Source organism: Cebus imitator, unplaced genomic scaffold (assembly GCF_001604975.1).
Source record: "Cebus imitator isolate Cc_AM_T3 unplaced genomic scaffold, Cebus_imitator-1.0 Scaffold248, whole genome shotgun sequence".
Lineage (NCBI taxonomy): Eukaryota > Metazoa > Chordata > Mammalia > Primates > Cebidae > Cebus > Cebus imitator.
Window position 1 is genome coordinate 169,906 of NW_016107563.1, and position 14,532 is coordinate 184,437.

General features: G+C 38.9%; 1 protein-coding gene across 1 annotated transcript in view; it reads left to right on the plus strand.

Annotated features, from left to right (window-relative positions):
• Nucleotides 1–14,532, plus strand: part of PKHD1 (PKHD1 ciliary IPT domain containing fibrocystin/polyductin) — a 364,705-nt gene that overhangs the window by 51,372 nt on the left and 298,801 nt on the right. Inside the window, exons 27-30 of the mRNA XM_037727929.1 lie at nucleotides 5,747–5,877; nucleotides 7,991–8,126; nucleotides 13,145–13,340; nucleotides 13,598–13,665. Coding sequence (XP_037583857.1) covers nucleotides 5,747–5,877; nucleotides 7,991–8,126; nucleotides 13,145–13,340; nucleotides 13,598–13,665 — 531 coding nt within the window. The remainder of the gene's footprint in view (nucleotides 1–5,746; nucleotides 5,878–7,990; nucleotides 8,127–13,144; nucleotides 13,341–13,597; nucleotides 13,666–14,532) is intronic.

Sequence of the window (14,532 nt, forward strand, 5' to 3'; positions counted from 1 at the left end):
ACTGCTTTTTGTTCCCAGGTGCTCTGTCCCAGGGATTTAGGGCTTTATTTATGAGTTTCCGTTATGCTGCTACCTTCTTTTTTTTTTCCTTCAGAACTGCCCTGCCCAGCAAGGAAGCAGCCTAGTCACTATCGGCCTGTAGAGGCTTTGCTGAGCTGCTGTGGGCTCCGCCCAGCTGCCGAGTGAACTTCCCTGCAGTCCTGTTTATATGGGTGTAGTTAGAACTGCTTTGGGGATGGTGGCCCACCTCTGTTGAGGTGGAGTCTCTCTGCTGTGGCGGGTTGCCTTGGCAATGGCGGGCTGCCTCAGCATTGGCCGACTACCTCCGTTGTGGCGGGCTGCCTCAGCAATGGCGGGTTGCCTTGGCAACGGTGGGCTGCCTCGGTAATGGCGGACGCCCCTCCCCCACAGAGCTGGGCCGTCCCGGGTTCAGCTGCGCTTGCTGTGAAACTCTCAATCCAGAGTTTCTGGTTGCTGCTCTTTTGTGGGGGTGGGACCAGCCGAGCCTGATCGCCTGGCTCCCTGCCTCAGGGCCTTTTTAAAGTTTGTGTTCCAGTCGCCTGTTGAAGAGGCTCCAGGGTCTGTTTTTTTCCCCTGCAGCCACTCACTGCCCTAGCTTAAACAGTGGCACTGAGGTTTGTGGTGCTTTTTTTTTTTGCCCTGGAATCTACTGTCCTGATTCCCTGCTCAGTCCCCTTTTTAAACAGATGAATGGGCGACTTCCCGTGGCTCCAATCGCCAGCCAAAAGGGCACCCGGACTGGTGTATTTTGTACGGAGAAGCACTGCTCCAGGGCGCCGACAAAGCAGCTGCGCGGGGCAAAGCAGTGGCACCGGCCGGCACAGCCACACTGGCCGAAACAGCCGCGCCGGTGACCTGTGGAGCTCCTCCGCCTGGGAATTTCCTAGTCTGTGGGCAATAAAAATGCGGCATCCACTCACCCTCTGTGCTTTGACTGGGAGCTGCAATCCTGAGCTGTTCCTAAACGGCCATCTTGGATCCTCCCCCAATCTGCATTTTAACAGGTCTTCAGTTCATCTCTATGAAGATTATAGTTTGAGAAATGATGCTCTAGGAGATTTAAAGAGAACCAGGCTGGAGCCTACCGACAGGAAATTTACAGAATATTTGCATATATAATGAATGAGGACAATAATGTAATAAATCCCCATCTACTCATTTGCAGATGCAAAACCCTTGAAAGGATTTTTCTGAGGAAAATCTTGGCTTGGCTTTGCATACTTTCTTCATGCATTTTTGTGCTGAGATAGCATTGTCTTCTTTTAAGGTATGGACCCTTTTGTGGCCATAGTCTAAACTTTCAAGTGAGAGTGGCAAGATATCATCACCTCTTCAACTTTTAATTGTACCATCAACAATAATCATAATGACAATTTAGCTCATATGATATGCCAGGCATTATTAATGCTGGGGATACAGTAAATAAAAACAAAGGCTCTGTTCTTGGGGTGGTGATGGTAAATGTGTAGGATGAACATCAAGAAGGGAAGGGGATGAAGAGAGACGGAGTGAATGGTTGTGATGGGATGGTCATTGACATTGGAGAAATGATATGAAAAGCCTTAAAGAAGGGAGATATGGGTGAAGTGAAGGAATGAATTCTGGGAAAATCTTGGAGAAGACAGTTCAAGTCAGAAGGAACATCAAATGACAAAGTATCTTGAGTCAAAGTGAGCCTGGCTTGTTCTAAAAATGCCATGGAGGTTGCCATGGTTGGAGTAGATTGAGTGAGGGGAGAGTGGTAGAAGACCCAGAGCAGGTTATATGACCTTGGGGGATTTGAATGGCCCTCAGCTTGCTTAGCTTTTATTCTGAGTGAGATGGTGGCCATTGAGGATTTCAAGTGGAGTGACATGACCTGACTTAGGCTACTGTGTGAGAACTTACTGTAGGGAGGCAAACATGAAACCAGCAAGACCAGTTAGGAGGGTATGACAGATATCCAAGGGAGAGAGAATGTTGGCTTGGCCTAGGGTAGTATAGATATATACTAGAAGAAGGTAGAGACACTTTATTTTCTGTGCCTCTAGGATCTCTTTTTTTAACTTAAAAAATTGAGATATAATTCCCATATCATAAAACTCATTTTTAAAAAGTGTAAACTCAGCAGTCTTCAATATATTCACAAAGTTGTATACCTTGCCACCATCTGATTCGACAACATTTTTATCACTCTGGAGAGGAACCTATATACATTAGTAGTAACTCACTGTTCCTCCCTCTTCCCAGTCCCTGGTAACCACAGATCTATTTTCTTTCTAAATGAATTTGCCTATTTTAGACATTTAATATAAACAAAATAATGCAATATGTGACCTTTTGCATCCGGCTTCTCTACTTAGCATGATATTTTTAAGGTTCATGTTTGTTGTAACATGTATCAGTACTTTATTCAGTTTTATGACTAAACAATACTACATGGTATGGATATACCATATTTTGTTTTTCATTCATCTCCTCATGTACATTTGAATTGTTTCCACTTTTTGGTTATTATGAATAAGGCTGCTATGAATATTTGTATACAAGGATTTGTGTGAATATATGCTTTCAGTTCTTTTGGGTACATATCTAAAAATGGAATTGCTGGGTCAAACATAAACTCCATGTTTAAGTTCTTGAAGAATTGCCAAACTGTTTCCAAAATGGCTGCATAATTTTACATTCCTACTAGCAATATAAGAGGGTTCCAATATGTATTAGTTCATTCTTTCGCTGCAAGAAAGAACTACTTAAGACTGGAAAGTTTATAAAGAAAAGAGGTGTAATTGACTCACAGTTCAGCCTGCTATACAGGAGGCATGGCTGGGGAGGCCTCAGGAAACTTACAATCATGGCGGAAGATGAAAGGGAAGCAAGCACATCTTCACATGGCGACAGGAGAGAGAGAGCAAAGGGGGATGTGCTCTGCACTTTTAAACAACCAGATTTTGTGAGAACTCACTATCACAAGAATAGCAAGAGGGAAATCTGCCCCCATGATCCAATCACCTCCCACCAGGACCCTCCCCCAAAACATTGGGAATTACAATTTGATATGAGATTTGGGTGAGGACACAGAGCCAGACCATATCACAATATTTCCACACCCTCATCAGTGCTTGTTATTATTATTTTTCATAGTAGCCATCTTAATGGGCATGAGGTGTTACCTCATTGTGGTTTTGATTTTTCTAATGACTAATGACTAAAGATGCTGAGTATCTTTTCATGTGCTTATTGGCAATTTATACATCTTTGTAGAAATGCTTATTCAAATCTTGCCAATTTGTAAATTGGGTTGTCATTTTATTGTTGAGGTGTAAGAGTTCTTAAAGTATTTTGGATACTAATCACTTATCAGACAAATAATTTGGAAATGTTTTCTTTCCTTTTGTGAGTTGCCTTTTCATTTTTTTCAAATAGTGTTATTTGAAGCACACAAATTTTTAATTTTGGTGAAGTTCAGTTTATATTTGTTGTTATTGCTTGTACTTTTGGTGTTAATATCTAAGAAACTATTGCCTAATCCAATGTTACAAAGATTTATGCCCATGTTTTCTTCTGAGTGTTTTATAGTTTTGGCTCTTATATGGGTACCTGATTCATTTTCAGTTAATTTTTATACATGGTATGAGGTAGGGGTCTGTATTAGTTTGCTAGGGCTGCTTTAATCAGGTACCACAAACTGGCTGTCTTAAACAACAAAAATTTATTGTCCCATAGTTCTGGGGGCCAGAAGTCTCAGATTAAGGTGTCAGGAAGGTTGGTTCCTTCTGAACCAAACTTTGAGGAAGACTCTGTTCCATGTCTGTCTGTTAACGTCTTGTGTCTTACAGGCAATCTTTGGTGTTCCTTAGCTTATAGAACACCGCCCCAATCTCTGCCTTCATCTTCACACAGTATTCTCTCTGTCTTGTTTGTGTCTAAATTTCCACCCCCTCCCCTTTTTTTTTGAGACCTAGTCTCACTCTCACCCAGGCTGGAGTGCAATGGCACGATCTGGGCTCACTGCAACCTTTGCCTACCGGGTTCAAGCAATTCTCCTGCCTCAGCCTCCAAAGTAGCTGGGACTACAGGCAGGGACCACCATGCCTGGCTAATTTTTTGCATTTTTAGTAGAGACAGGGTTTCACCATGCTGGCCAGGCTGGTCTTGAACTTCTGACCTCATGATCTGCCTGCTTCACCCTCCCAAAGTGCTGAGATTACAGGTGTGACCCACTGCGCCTGGCCCATACCTTCCTTTTTTATAAAGACATCAGTCATATTGGATTAGGGTCTTATCGTTTTTTAGTATGACCTCATCTTAATTTAACTAATTGCGTCTGCTAAAATCCCATTTCTGAATAAGGTCACATTGGGAGTTATTGGGAGCTAGGGCAATAACATAAATTTTGATGGGGATGTGGGAGACAGGGCCCAACTTTATTATTTTGTATGTATGTTATTATGCTACTAATATTTTCACACATGTACCTGTTTTGTACATATGTTGAAAATATTAGTAGCATAATTTCTTAGAAGTTGAATTGCTGGGTCAAGAGGTTATATGCATTAAACATTTTGATAAATATCAAAATATTCTCTTTAGAGATTGCATAATTTATTACCTATGCAGCAATGCATATGAGTGTTTATTTACCACATTTTACTAACATGGCGTGTTCCCAACTCTTTCAATATTTACTCATTTTATAGGAGAAAAAGAATATTTCATTGTAGTTTTAATTTGCATTGATTTTATTGAGAAATTGAATATCTTTTCATGTGTTTAAGGGCACTGTGTTTATTTTTCAATGAAGTGTCTATTTCCTTAGCCCATTTTTCCCAATGGGGTTACTGTTCTTTCTTATTGATTTTTAAGAACATTTTATGTATTAAGAATATTTGCTCTTTATTATCATTTTTCTCTGTTTCCTATTTTGGCAATTCATAAATATTTTTAAATTTTACATAATAAAATATAGCTTCCTTTAATGGCTTTAGGACTTGTATAATAGTATAGACTTTGCAACTCTGAAATTATGTGAAAATAAAAATTCTGCCACGTTTCCTTCTAGTTAAAAAATTTCTGTTTTTTATGTTTAAATATTTGATAAATTGGGAATTTATTTTGGTGAAGCATATGAGGTAGAAATTCAGATTTAGTTTTTTTCGGTGACATTTACTCATTGTATTTACTGAATAAATAATTTATTTTGCACTTATGCGAAATGTCACTTGTATCATACCCTATAGCCTCATATTGATCTGCATTTCTTTCTGAATTATATTTTACCACATAGTTGATACCATAGGTATTGTATAAGATATTTTAATATCTGGCAGAAGACCTCTTTACACTTATTTTTGAAATTTTGTTTTCTGGCTATTCTTGTTTATTTTTCATTAAACTTAAGAATCAGCTTGTCTAATTACAAATTCTGTTTATGTGTTTATTGAAATTGCATTGATGCTTTAATTTACAAAGATATGTGACTTATGGTGTTCACTCTTTTGATCCATTTATTTTCATTTTCTTATGTAAGTTTTAATCCATCCATTAAGTTCTTCAATAGCATTTCAAAGATTATTTTTCAATTATTTTTTATCTTCTTAAGTTAAAAAATATCTTCTTGAGCATTGCCTTTGTTTTGACTGAGGAGTTTTATATTTTAATTTCACTTTATCCATCTTGTGCATAATTAATTTTTGTCTGCCTGTATGATTGGTGGTTTCATATGAATATGCTGTTTTTGTTACAGGAGGGCTCTGGGCCACCATCCGAGGCTCTAGTTTGGAAGGCGTTAGCCTGGTATTATTTGGATCTTACTCATGTGCCATCAATGTCACTATAAGCAATTCAAGCAGAATTCAGTGCAAAGTTCCACCCAGGGTAAGTGGATTCCTTTGATATATGTTTCTCTCTGGGTGGGTGACTGCTATTAATATAACATTTTCAGTGAATCACTTCTTAGAACCAAATTAACTGATGTAAACTTCTCATCATGATAATATGCTTGTAGTAGTTATATTGTCTGTTTTGCTATGAAGTGGGAAACGAGCACTAACGGAGCTTGTAATTAACATCAATTAATTTATTTAAAAAGAAGGCAACCAGGCAGTTCTGGTCCATACTCTCAGTGAGTATTAGTGACACATAACAAATAAATTTATCTAGTGCACATTCTGGGTGTTGCCTTGCAAGGCTTATATATCTTGATATCTCTCTTCCCTATTAAGCAAACAACAAAGTTTTCACTGGCAATTTTGTTTTCTAGCATGGATATAAATTGTAGAACTTAGAAACTTCTAGAATGTGTGATTCCTAAGAAATATCTTCCTAGTTATTCTCCATGGCTTCCTTTTCCCCTTAAAAACAAGTTCCTGAGGGCTTCCTTTCCTTTCAATTAGTGCTATATCATGGCCTATTAAGGGATTTGAGTCTGGGCCTTGCTCTGGTGCTGTTGGGGAAGAGTCACACTCACAACTGCTGTTGCACTTTCTATTCAGAGTTGACTTAAGCAGTATCAACATTCTTAGCATACTCATGACCCCACAATAAAGATCCCCTGGGAGATAAAGTTCAAAATATTCTTTGATCACTAGTCCTGCGTTTTAATCTCATCTGGTTCCTTAAATATTATGAAAAGCTAGCTTTTATGTGTAAACTGCATTCAATTCCAATATGTGATTGTACTTTAATTTGTTTAACTATTTCCTATTACTGGACATTTAGATAATTTTTAAATATTCCTTACTGTAAACAACAGGACTTTAATCCTAATAACTATGTTTTGGGGTCACATTTATTTTCTCAGGATAAATTAATCTAAATTCTAAAGCTTTTGATATGTAGTATCCAGTTGTCTGAAATTCTCTTTCAAATTATACTCCCACCATCATTGTGCAAGTGTCTGATTTTTGGCATGTTGGCCAATACTGGGTTCTCACTTTATTATTTTAATATATATTTACCATTTTAATGGGTAAGACATGTACTGCTTAATTTTTTTTTACCAGAGAAAATAAACATTAATAAAAAGCAAATTTTACTTTTGATCCAAGCGATAGATGCATAGGTTAAAAGGAAAATAGTAAGTTATGCCCTCCTGCCCCTCTTCTCCATTCTTCAAGTCCCCTTTCCTAAATCAACTACTTTAATTCCTTTGAATATAGTTTTAATACAATATTTATATTAAATCAAACATGTTTACATTATTATAACTATTTAAGTGATGCTGACAGAACCAGGCAATATATTTTTTCTTTTATAGTTCTTTTTTTCCCCCTAGAGTTCATGTTTTATTTTCTAAACATGTCATTCTCATAAGTAAAATCCACCATTTTTTAAAAAAATGTTCCATTATATCAGTTATTCATTTTCCTTGAAGCCATCTCTGTTCTCCTGTTTCAATCTAGCCTAGTTGTTTTCTAGATTTATTCTACATATTTCATCCTAATACTTACTTTAATTGCATTATTGGGTAGAGTCACTGTTTCTTGGATTTCGTGTGTGTGTGTGTGTGTGTGTGTGTGTGTGTGTGTGTATCTTTATTATTTATTTCATAAGATAATAACCATAAGAAACATCCTATGAAAGAGTGTGTTGTAGGGAAATTTTCTGATTTGTCACATGCCTGAAGTACTCTTATACTTAATGAATATAAGGTAGTTATAGACATTTATTTGAAATTGCCATATTTTTGCAGGAACAATTGGTGTGTTAATTGCAAATCATTATTATTTACCCCTCAGAGCATGTCCTTATGCATCTAACACTGCACTTGCTTACTAGTCCAAGCACTTAGCACTTTGCATGGGGGGCAGCATGGGGAGGGTATGCAGGATTGGGAGGAAGGGAGAGACTTGGAAGTAGCAAATATACTCTTTAAAAACAACTTTCTTAAAATCAACTTTTTAAACTAATTCTGTATGGACTTCTCTTCCCTCACTCAGTCCTACGTTAAAATAACACTGAGGTTTAATTTTTAAAATTGATTTTTCAGGGGAAAGATGGACACATTGTGAATGTGACTGTGATCAGAGGGGATTATTCTGCAGTTCTTCCCAGAGCATTTACATATGTCTCTTCGTTAAATCCAGTTATCGTGACTCTGAGCAGAAACACAAGCAACATAGCAGGTAAAATATGTGGTACTGCAAGATGTTTTTCTTCTTAGAGCATTGATCCTATAAAAAGGGCAATCAGTGTCCTGTGAAATTTATTGTATTTTGAATTGAAGTTTTTTCCTGAAAACGAGGAGATTGTTGTTTTCATCATAGCCATCATCAAATAAATCTCCTGATACTGCTTTTCCATCTGTAAAATAGAACCATTGTACAGATGGGACCGTTTCCATCATGAAAAGAATGTGGGAATACAAAAGTTGCAATTCAAAATATATTTCTCAAGCATTTAGTATGTGTGAATAATGATAGCATAAACATATAATAGACTTAATCCTTGCCACTAATTTATAGGATTATTAATTTCAATTTACAGATAATAATTAAGAAATAGAATAAGTAATTTGTCTAAGGTTTGAAGACAGGTCATCTGTTTATATATACCAAGTACTTATCTACTTGTAGTTAACTGGAAAATACTGTTTTGTGACAGCAAGTTCTATTGTAGCAGTTATTTAATGTGATTAGAGAATAGGATGTTCTGATTATCTAAGAATTCTTGTTTCTTTAGATGTCCTATGTATAAAGAATGGATTAGTTAGCACCAACTACTTGAAATAATTTTTCTTTGATGAATCAGAGGATATTATAGGTTAGAATTATAATAATTTATTATTGTGTAATACCATATAGATTTGGAAGAATAGCAAGTAACTTCCCTTTCTGGTGAACTGAATGCCAGATAACAGGGTTTGGAGTAGCCATATCTAAGGGTTTATTATAAAAAGACCATCATATTTCCCAAAGAAAAAGTCTGAACTCAATTTTTCTAGTACTATTTTCATTTTCCATAGCTCAAGAGTACATAAATAAAGAGAAGTGTCCTTTAGCTTCCAATATTATTCAGCTCAGATAGTGCAGAAGGAGAATTTGCTGCCTCAGGCAACTGAAGTGTGTACAATTCCTCAGTGGTATAGATTCTTCCCAACAAGGTAGGAAAGTGAGGGGAGAGCTCAATGTTATATTCAGATTTCAGTGATTTTGACTTTTAATAAAATTCCTTACCTGTAATGAAAAGAATAAATATGTTGTATCAGTACCTCAGAGGCATCTAGGATGAGCTTGACAATGGACCAAGAGCTCCAGAAGTTATGTTGGTGATATACACAATGCAATGCATTCTTTTCAAAATTTATACTTGCATTTAAATCTTTCTACAAGCGGAATAAAGAAGAACATGTTACAAAGTCCACAAAGTGTAGTAGCCTTATGGGAATGCCTCTTTTAAGTTGGAGCGTTACACATTTCCATCCAAGAGATGATGCTGATGATGACCGTGAGGATGAGATGAAATGAAAATAAAAGCATAAGAGGGACCAAGGATCGGGGTGGTGATGAATTTGACGTGCACGACCATTAGCATTGGTTTTGCAGTCAGGAAAAAGGGGATCTGCATGAATCCAAGCTCAACCACTTGTTATAAAGAATAACTTTCAAGAAATTAAATTTAACAGAACTTGTTTGAACAAAGAATAATGGTAACCCTTAGAACCAGAAGAGATTCAGAGAGCTGCACTATGCTACGTGGGCAGGCAGCATTTATAGACAGAAAATGGAAGTGAGGCCAGAAACTTACAGCTTTCTGTGTGGAGCATGGTCTGATCATTTGGCAGCCTGTGATTCACTGAGGCTCAGCTAATTTGAGGCTTTTGGTTTATCACAAAGTTGAGTTGCAGCTCCGCGTGTAGAGACTCAAGGTACAGAGATAGCCTTAGGCCACATTTAGTTTAATTTACCATACTCCTTGGGCGAGATATTTAACTTCCTTTATCTTCAGTTTCTTCATTTCGTAGGTGAAAATAATTCTTTCAAGGTAATTATGAAAATAGGAGAAAAAGCAGGTAAAAGTACGCAGCCCAGGAATTGGCATAGGGTAAGCACCCAATAAATCTTGGTTGCAGTGAAGACCATCATTCTTCCAGATATCAAATGCTTTATAAATGAGCTAAAGGTGGGCCCTGCCTGTTGGCCTTATGTTGTTTTACTTCTGCATAGCATCACAGGATCCATTAGCTCGAAAGTCCCCCAGTACTAAATTCAAACTTCTACAAATCCAGTTGTTTTCGATGTAGCCAAAATAAGCATATTTTCAGCCATTTAAATTCCTCTTGCTTTGCATGCCCCGTAAAACTGCGTGCATCAGTCAGCCATAGGTAAGAAAACCCGGGGCTATAAAATACCCTAAGACACTGATGCCTTTGGAGCTCTCTGTCCCAGAGGTTAACCACCAGGCTGCTGAGTGACATCATCTGGACATAGAACCCCCGTCTCTCATCTTCCCACCCTCTCCCAGTTCCCTTGCCTTCCTCCCTTTCTGGATGGTGGCCCTATACTGTTGCCTCCGGAAGGTCTCATGCTGGGAGACTTCCTCCTCCTCTGTGAATCTGTCAAAATATCACCCAAATAATGCTTGTTTTCTGCTACTGCCATTTCACAGTCATGTCTTTTTCCTTGGTCGGCACTGAAATTCCTTGTACTCACTGCACTGAAGCTTCAGAATTCCCAGTAGAGATTGGGAAGACATGCAGCCAAGAGAATGTGGATTGAGGAAAAAAATGAAGTTAATTGAGGACCTTTTGTGTTCTGTATCATGCCAGATGCTTTCCCAGGATATCTAACCTAATCCTTACAACAAACCACATGGGATGGGCTTTGTTAACCATGTTATTGATGAAAATTCCAAGGCTTTGGGAGCTGTAAGTAACTCACCCAAAGTCACAGAGGTAGTAAAATGGCACATCAAGGATTTGAATGCAGATTCATAGTCTTCCCACCAAACTATGTTGCTGTTTTTGACTTTCCTCTTTTAAGCAACCTCTTTCTCCTCCTCATCTAATTGGCCGTGGCATCCCATAGACACCGGCTCTGCAGGGGTCCTCAAATGATGCAGGCTAAAGGAGCTAGAGATGCTCTAGCCCAAGCCATGTCTCAGTGGCCACACTGGGTGGGACAAAGGAAAGGTAAACACATTTGTTTCCTGTTATGCTGTTACACACTTGATTTGGTCCACTTCATTAAGACTAAAAATGTCTGCAGACTGGATTTCTCCCTCCCTATTTTTTCAATTTATCTTATAGACTGGAAGAATACTTTCAGTTGCATCTTTTCTTTGCTTCGAACTCTTTGTGGTCACCACTGTCCACTGAGTTAAGCAGACATCCCTCTGGCTTAGCTTTCTTGGTCTTCGGCCCTAGAGCTACCATCAACTTGACCTATCCCTACAACAAACCCCTGCCTGTACCTTCCAGAAAGTCACCCAATTCTCTTTTTTCTTTCCAAGCCACCGGGTGATTAAGTGAGAAAGTTCTATGAAAGGCTTTGGATAAAAGCGTGAAATTTCTAGAAATAAATGATAAGCCCCCTCTTCTCTAAGAGGGGGCTTATCATTTACCTAAAGATAAATTTATCTAAAGATTAATCGAAACTTTCTTTTTGGATGTATCTTTCAAACTCCAATTCAACTATCATCTTGCCCATTCAACCTTTCCTGATATGTTGATGTGATTTGAGCAATCCCAGTGCTTAATTTTTACCACTCTTATAGTATATATATTTACTGAAGCGATTATGTCACCTATTTTACTACCATTGAGGCTTCTTTGAGGGCAGGGTCTTTGTTTAACTTATTTTGTGCTCCTTGCAGCATCTTCCTTATAGTACTCAATAAATATTTGAGTTCAAAGAAATTGAATTAAAGTGTTCATAGTGTACACATTTTAATAGAGTTGCTAATTAAACTAAAAAGCCATTGAAATGTAAGCCAGAAGACTGGGCTCAGGCCTTGACTTTTTAAATGATTAATTATTAATAGTTATGAGACTGTGGCTGCTGAGCTTAGTTTCTTCAAATGCAAAATGCCAGTCATGTTAATTGGCCCATATAAATCATCAGGATAGTATGTGGACCAAGTGGGATAACATATATGAGAGTACTCTGTCAGTTGTGAACGACTAAACTCACGTGTGGCATTACCGTATGGTTCAGTGCACACTCATGATATAGCTTCAGATTTCTACTAGTAGAAAAGTGGAGGTTAAGAAACCAATATGTGATGCTATTTGCTGGTTATGAAGACCGGTAACTCTGCAAACTACTTGATTTGCCATTGCATGTAAATAAGTTAATGTCTCTTTAATACGATTGTCCTGCCAATTTTTGTTTTTATACCATTGAGGTTATCGGCCATATCTCTGATAAAAGAGTTGTTAGGCCAGGCAAGATAGTTTACCCCTGTAATCCCAGCAGTTTGGGAGGTCGAGGTGGGCAGATTATTTGAGCCTAAGAGGTTGAGACCAGCTTGGGCAACATGACAAAACCCTGTCTCTACAAAAAAAAAAAAATACAAAAATTAGCTGGGCGTAGTGGCACATGCCTGTAATCCTAGCTACTTGGGAGGCTGAGGTGGGAGGATTGCTTGAGCCCAGGAGGTTGAGGCTGCAGTGAGCCAAGACTGCACCACAGCACTCCAGCCTGGGTAACAGAATAAGGCCTGTCTTAAAAAAAAAAGGTGTTGGCCGGGCAAGGTGGCTCAAGCCTGTAATCCCAGCACTTTGGGAGGCCAAGGCAGGTGGATCACAAGGTCAAGAGATCGAGACCATCCTGGTCAACATGGTGAAACCCCGTCTCTACTAAAAATACAAAAAATTAGCTGGGCATGGTGGCACGTGCCTGTAATCCCAGCTACTCAGGAGGCTGAGGCAGGAGAATTGCCTGAACCCAGGAGGCGGAGGTTGCGGTGAGCCGAGATCGCGCCATTGAAAACAAGGCTGGGAAACACAGCAAGACCCCATCTCAAAAAAAAAAAAAAAAGTTGTCAGAAGTTTCTCAAAAAATTTAGGTTTGTATCAAAATGCTTGGAGTATTACGTACAAGGCTGACTGTGTATTTAATCCAAAAAGATAGTTTTAGAATTGAATAGGCGGTGGAGCCCACACACTCACATCTCAGAGGCTAATGGACTTTTCTCAACACAGGCGGTGAAACTCTGGTCATTGGAGTGGCGTTGCTGGTGAACTACACGGATTTGGATGTGGAAGTCCACATCCAGGATGCCTTGGCTCCGGTTCACACGCAGGCAGCTTGGGGCCTGGAGGTGGCACTGCCACCACTGCCAGCTGGCCTCCACAGAATTTCCGTCTCTATCAATGGGGTCAGCATTCGCTCACAAGGGTGAGGTGGCCACTTGCATTAATTTTAGGTTTGTTTGATGGTCTAGCATTCAGCTAGGTAATTCTAGTTTTGAGTTAGGCCTTTTCTTTTTTCCTCTGAAGTTAAGGGTTAAAGACATGAATATTGTAACATTTGAACAAATCCTAGAGACCTTACAGACAGTTTTCTCTTCTCTCCAAAATACATATGGCTCTTGTGGCTCACTCTTTCTTATCTCCATCAGCTATTTCCTAATCATCTCCCTATCTTCTATGTAGGGTTGATCTCCACATCCGGTACATCACAGAAGTTTTCAGCATTGAGCCTTGCTGTGGGTCCCTCTTGGGTGAGTGACCCTTATGTATGTGACTGTTATCAAGTATCCAGAAATTCTATTCGCTGGATATTCAGATTTTGTTTCAGGATTAATTTGCCGGTGATGTCGTAGAGAGGGTAAACAGGAGAGAGACTTTCCTCAGGCTCCAGGAACTGAGGGGTGTTTTTAAAAGGATGTCAAAACTTGATGATTCCTTTGCTCAGGAAATTAGGGAATTTTTTTACGACAAGGAGATGTGCCTCCTTTTTCTTTTTCTTCTTTTTTATTTTATTTTATTTGAGATCGAGTTTCACTCTTGTTGTCCAATCTGGAGTGTAATAGTGCCAACTCGGCTCACTGCAATTTCTGCTTCCCGGGTTAAAGTGATTCTCCAGCTTCAGCCTCCCAAGTAACTGGGATTACAGATATCTGCCATCACACCTGGCTAATTTTTGTATTTTTAGTAGAGATGGTGTTTCACCATGTTGGCCAGGCTGGTCTCGAACTCCTGACCTTAGGCGATCTGCCCCCCTCAGACTCCCAAAGTGCTAGGATTACAGGCATGAGCCACTGTGCCTGGCTGAGATGTGCCTGTTTTTCTAATGAAAAGAGGATAAAGCATCTGATGGGTGAGACTCTAGAGCAGATATGAGGAAAACAAGGGAGGCATGTCTTACATTCACCGTTTAGGTGCTGTGTGTGCAAGGTGGGAAGGAATGAGTCTGTGGGTCTTCACTTTCCATGAGGGATACAGATGAAGGACTCAGAAATAGAAATACACAAGCTGATATGGGAGATGGAAGGACAAGACAAATAGAGCAATCTCTAAACTATTTTCAGAAAAATGGAACGCGATCTAGTGGCATGTGAATGAACACTGTGATCGTGTGTAAGATA